Source organism: Cricetulus griseus, unplaced genomic scaffold (genome assembly GCF_003668045.3).
Source record: "Cricetulus griseus strain 17A/GY unplaced genomic scaffold, alternate assembly CriGri-PICRH-1.0 unplaced_scaffold_74, whole genome shotgun sequence".
Lineage (NCBI taxonomy): Eukaryota > Metazoa > Chordata > Mammalia > Rodentia > Cricetidae > Cricetulus > Cricetulus griseus.
In genome coordinates this window covers 114,272-120,045 of record NW_023277415.1, presented here as the reverse complement: position 1 = coordinate 120,045, position 5,774 = coordinate 114,272, and the positions used below count along the sequence as shown (strand labels likewise).

Genomic DNA, 5,774 nt, shown 5'->3' with positions numbered 1-5,774 from the left:
CCCTTTCTGAAAGCTATTCTTCTTTGGGTCTACACAATGGAAAACAGTTGTCTATTCACAGGGTAAGCTGTTCCTATTTTCTTGCTAATTTAAGTGTAGCCATCTCTATATAAGTAATTTAAGTGAAAGGAGGACATACCATTGCAGTTACATGGTGGGCAGTCTCTGTTCCACACTGTACTCAGCCCCAGGAATGCTGAGGGAATTCTTAGGTTTTATTGTATTGGATGCCTGTATCAAATTGAAGAACAACATTTTGTTACAAATTAACCATTTTACTAACAGTTTTGATTCTTAAGCAAGTTAGTCTTTTTAAAATTCTTTGAAAATTTCTTGCATGTATATAGTGAATTTTGGTCATTTTCATTCCTAGTACCTCCCCAAGCCCTTCTCCCTCTTCTACCAAAGTCCTTTAAAACAAGTCTTTCTCCTATTCTGATGTCTTTATTTTGCTGACCAACTGCGTTTAATTTTGGTTACTTGCATGAGCATGGTGGGAAATTATTTGCTGGAGCATGACCAACATGTCAGTGACTACACCACCGAAGAAAATGATACCGTCCCCCTAGCACCCTTAACAGCTCATATTTTCTCAGAGTGGGTGGGAACTCATGAGCCCCTTTCCCATCCAATGACATGTTGGTGGGCCCAATCTTCTGCAGGTCTTTTGCAGGGAAACCATAGCTACAGTGAATCCATCGGTACAAGGGACACTGTTGCATACCCCCCCACCCCCGCCCATCCTCCAGCTCTGTCATCCCTTCTGTCTTTTTTGTTGTTGTTACTTGTTGTTTTTTTGAGACAGGGTTTCTCTGTGTAGCCCTGGCTATCCAGGAACTAGCTCTTGTAGACCAGGCTGGCCTCAAACTTACAGAGATCTGCCTGCCTCTGCCTCCCAAGTGCTGGGATTAAGGGTGTGTGTGCACCATAGATAGTGCCCCGACAGATGTCCTTTTTAAGGTGGAACAGAGTGGTCATTCTTAATTACCAAATTTCTACATCAACTTGGGCAAGTTATTTCCATTCTTATTTAAGGGTCTAACCTATTATGAATTTTTCCAGATTGGAAGAAAACTCAGATCTTCACCTGTTTCTTAGAAGAACCAGGTTGCCTCAGATTCACAGCATTAGAACGATGCTTTGTAGAAGATTTTGAAGACTCGAGGCATAACTTCCGTCTGTTCTTCTGGGATGCTTTGCTCGATATCAGGCCATGTTCAGCTCCATCTGCTTCTCTAGTTAGATTTGCCAATTGTTGCTGGTGTACTTGGGAGTCTTCAGTTCCTAAGTCTGATTCAAAAATGTGTGGCTGGCTTTTGAGTTTTAGGGACTCATGGCTTTTCCCTAAAATCTGTGTTATAAAGCTGCTTGTTAAATTGTCTTTTCCGTTGGTGTGGCTGTCAACAGCATTTCTTATCGAGCTTACATTGTTACTTGACATTTGTGTCATGGCAGTAGTAGGCAGTGGTCTACTTTCACTGAGGTGCACTGTCAGTTTAACATCAGAAGAGAGATGTTCCTTCTGGCGCTCATAGGTATCAGTGATTCTCCCTAGCGGAGGTTTGAAGCTCTTCCGATTTAAATTCCTAGCCTGTACCTGAATGTTACTGTCTGGTCTTTTTCTAGTAGCTGAACCTAAACTTGGTTTGCCTCCCTGGGTTACTCTAGTTTTCTGTGTCAGTAGGGTAGGTTCTGTAACAGTGCTCTGTTTTCTTCCCATGTTGCGAAGCGCTGAGATGTCTTTGTTTGCTTGCTCAGATTTCCTTCTGAAGACTGGTATAAATGCCGGGGCTCTCTGACTTTGTGAGCAAGGATGACTGCGTTGAACTTGTGTATTTTCTCTGCTGAGCTTTGACTCCCCCACAAGTAGCTGTGGTGCCTTGAGAGGCCAGGAGGGCTTTCTGTCCCGAGGAGAACCTGGCTGGAAGCACCCAGCTGAAAACAAGCCTGAGCACTGCTGGCTGACAAAGGGCTCCACCTTGTGGTTGGCTGCTGTTGGCTGTGGAACTAAACATAGAGGCCCTGTGGGGTTCAGCAAAGTGGCTTGAGTTAGAGAAGCTCTGAAGTGCTTTTTCGTCGTCAGATTGGGGGCTTTGACTTTGTTTTCCTGGAAGGATAGAGATTAGGGGAATTTATGTAATAATTATAAGTGAAAAGAGAAGGAAAACACAAAGTATCAGGATAAGAATACAAAGTAACACTAAAATGCATAGGACCATTGAAAAAGAGACTATAAATGAGCGTTTCGGTGGAATGTGTAGATTTTTCACCACACACTGAAACCCTAAGTGAGTCAACTGTAAAAATCACACGCAGCTACCAAGTCCAGATGTGCTCAAGTATGCTTCTGGTTTCCCGAGCTTCCTGTCTTTCACCATTCTCTGCTGTGGCCTCTCCTTTCTTTAAAGTCCCATCTCCTATGGGTCCTCCACCAGTAATGACCTCTTATTTCAATTTTCAAGGCTCCATTACTAGTTGGTATTTATTAGTCATTTAAAAACAGCACAAGGTCGTGTGGTCTAGTGCTTTAGTGTGGAGTATAAGAACTATGGTTCATTTATTCTTATCTCTTCTAAAGTTCTGGGAAATATTCGCTGAAATAATCTAACAGAGGGGTGGATGCATCTACACGGAACCTTTAAGTGAGATTTTGACTTCAGGGCAGGCAGGGCTGCCTGTCTTAAGCCTGCTTGTGCTTTTAGGTCTACCACAGTTCTGGTGCCTAGCAGTGACTCAGCAAATATTTGTCAGACTGACTGTTAGATACAGGAAAGTGATCCAAGCATGTCCTCTCCTTTAAAAACTCTGTTTGCATATAAAATCAAGTTTTACCATGCTCACTTCTGAGCACACAGAGTAAAACTGTAGCAATACTGAGTTTAGTATGGCCCCTGCACAAGGGTGACAGGCAAATCTGTGGAGTGCTCCATATTTAGAATAGAGAAACAAAAAGAAATAAATGTTCCCATTGCACCATTCTAGGTGCACAACTGGGAGGCCTCTAGCACACTTACCACTGAACTGGATGATACAGCTGTCACCTACCTTGTCTTCATCCCACACAAAAATAAAACTTTGTACTTTGTGAGGAATAATTCACACTTCTCCTTACACTGGGATTCTGGTAACCTCTGCTCTATTTTCTTTTGCTATGCACCTGCCCGTTCTAGATACTTCATATGAGATCATACAATATTTTCTTTTAGTGTTGGCCTTATTTCAACTAACATACTATTTTTTCAAGATTCACATATGTTATATACATATCAGAATTTCTTTTCTTGTGATTGACTATTCCATTGTATGTATACATGACAGTTTGCTTAACTGTTCAGTTGTTGATGGAAAGTATCTCTAATGTTTTGAAATAAATGCATACTGGGCTTTAGCTTCTATAGAAGAACAATTGCACTAGTTAGCTTTTTTTGTCCACTTGCCATAAGCGAATCACGAGGGAATAGGGGGATCTTACCTGAGGAACTACTTACATCAGATTGGCCTATGAGCATGCTTATAGAGGTATTTTCTTAATTAATCATTGATATATGAGGGTCCAACCCACTGTGGTGTTCCTCAGTTACATAAGAAAGCTGGCTTAGCAAGCCATGGAGAGCAAGCCAATAAGTATCATTTCTCCACAGTACTTGCCTTTGCTCCTACTTGAATTCCTACTCTGAGTTTCCTCTTCTCTACAAAGAGTACTAGATAACCAACATACTTCCCCACAAACCACAAACCACTGTCCTTGCCTCATACATGCTATGTAAGCACACAGGTGCTGTCATGAGAAAGATTCTTATGTTTAGCTGAAATTCCACCAAATACATTGTCAAACTGATGGAGTCACTCTGGAGAGCAAATATTTGCCCATTGCCTTGAAAGAAACATATCTAGGAATGAAGTTGATTATAGATAAGTAAAGAACACTTGCTTTTTAGATCCTTGGGTTTCACAGACTGCATGTTGTTTTTTTTTTAATGTATTCATTACCTGAGATACACAAAGAAAAACTCTAGGCAGATTTGGATAAGGACAAATACAAATTCTAGGAAAATGTGTGTCTGGGCCTGAGATATGTTATATTCACACCAGCTTTTCTACACCTGTCTGAAGTGCACATCTGGTGAGAGGAGTTTCCAGGAGACTGTTTTGATCCCTCTCTTGTCAATATATTATTCACTCATTGTTTTAATTTTTAAAATACCATATGTAGCCAAAAGGGAGGAAACTTTTAGGTTTCTATTCAAATGTATAGAAAAAGCAAAAAGGCCTATGTAAACAGCAGATGAGATAATAAATAATTCACAGAACTTAAATAATCTTAAATTGTCAGCAAACTGAAGCTTTGTGACGCCATGAGCCAATTAAAAAGCATATGCTTCACTATTCATCTAGATGTTGTTGGAAAATGTAGCTTGGTAGAATTTTAATTTCCTAGTTGTACATATGAATACAACTTTGTTTAATGATACAAAATTATATGAACTAAAAGTTTTACAGATATCCAATAGAATCCCAGTACTAAGGCAATTGTTAAGAAGAACTTGAGAAGTCTACCACTTATGTAGGCTATGTGGTTGGATGTCACTGAAGGGTAAAGTCTTTCTGTTGCTTCCAGGCATTTGGTGTGGAAGATCAGGACAGTGTCTTCCTTCCTGTTAACCATAAAACATCCGGGAAGGTTGAGGCAAAAAGGGGACAGTATGCTAAAGTTTAGCAACACACACACACACACACACACACACACCATGATTGCTGAACCTGGAGATAATGTAATCCAGGGTGGCACACTTTGCCTAAACTAGAAGTAATGGGCAGTGTTATAGAATGTCAGGGTAGGGAGAGATAAAATATTTTAAAAGAAAACTGAAAAGTAACCAGAGTGACTAATCAGATGTTCATTATAATAAATAAATTAATAATTAATAAATTAATAAAAAGTCTGGTTCTATATGCAGCACCACACTTGTGGAAAGCTCAAGAGTGTTATGCAACTTGGGTATTGTCCCCCATGAGGAGCAATGGTCTCCTGACAGGGTTGGCTTTAGCTGTGGGAACATGGTTTGGCTGCTAATTTCTCTGCTTCCTTCACAGAGCCCCCTGTGTAGCTCCGAAGGGCTGACTCTGACAAACATGTGTGCCCTGGACTCCACCCTAGAATGCTTCCACTGCCCAATCTGGGACAAGTGCTCTCATCACCACCACTGTCACCTCACCCCCTTTTCAGCTGAGGAAACTAAGATAAAAGAGATCAAAGGTCTGCTCCAAATCACACAATGGCAAGGGATTTGGATCCAGACAGCCAGTCTTCAGAGCCTGAGCTCTCAGCCAGGAATCTAAGGTTTATTTTAATTCATTTTCTTGATTATTGTGCTAAGAGTCTGACCAGGCTTCAACTGCAAGTCAGAAATGTGTTGACTTTGTGTTGGTAAGGACACTTGAGCAATTGAGAAAGCAATTCTTAATCCCAAGAATCCCTACTGAAAATTAAATGAGGTAGTATACATAGAAGCAGCTGGCATATAGAATAACAGGCATAAGTAGAATAAAACCTTATTGTTAACGGCAGTGTGAAGACAAGAATTTCAGCTAAGTGCAGCTGTACAATTATGAAGAAAAGCTTTGCAAATTGCCTGGATTTACTACTCATTGAACAGATATGGGCTGAAAATATGATGTATGCAATAAGTAGTCAATACAAATGTATGATGTAAGTGTCTATTTAGCAACAATTTCTTAGATTGGATTTGGCAAGCAATCTAATTTTTAAAAAT

The 5,774-nt window shown here is 40.4% G+C and overlaps 1 protein-coding gene and 1 non-coding gene across 2 annotated transcripts in view; one reads left to right on the top strand and one right to left on the bottom strand.

Moving 5' to 3' along the window:
* Positions 1 to 1,075: 1,075 nt before the first annotated feature.
* LOC118239829 (uncharacterized protein C18orf63-like) overlaps positions 1,076 to 5,774 on the bottom strand; it is a 10,821-nt gene continuing 6,122 nt past the window's right edge. Inside the window, exon 2 of the mRNA XM_035453922.1 lies at positions 1,076 to 2,107. Within this exon, the coding sequence (XP_035309813.1) occupies positions 1,076 to 2,107 (1,032 nt within the window). The remainder of the gene's footprint in view (positions 2,108 to 5,774) is intronic.
* Positions 2,834 to 2,936, top strand: LOC113837943. The gene has a single exon (XR_003488561.1). It is a non-coding gene; the product is annotated as a U6 spliceosomal RNA (small nuclear RNA).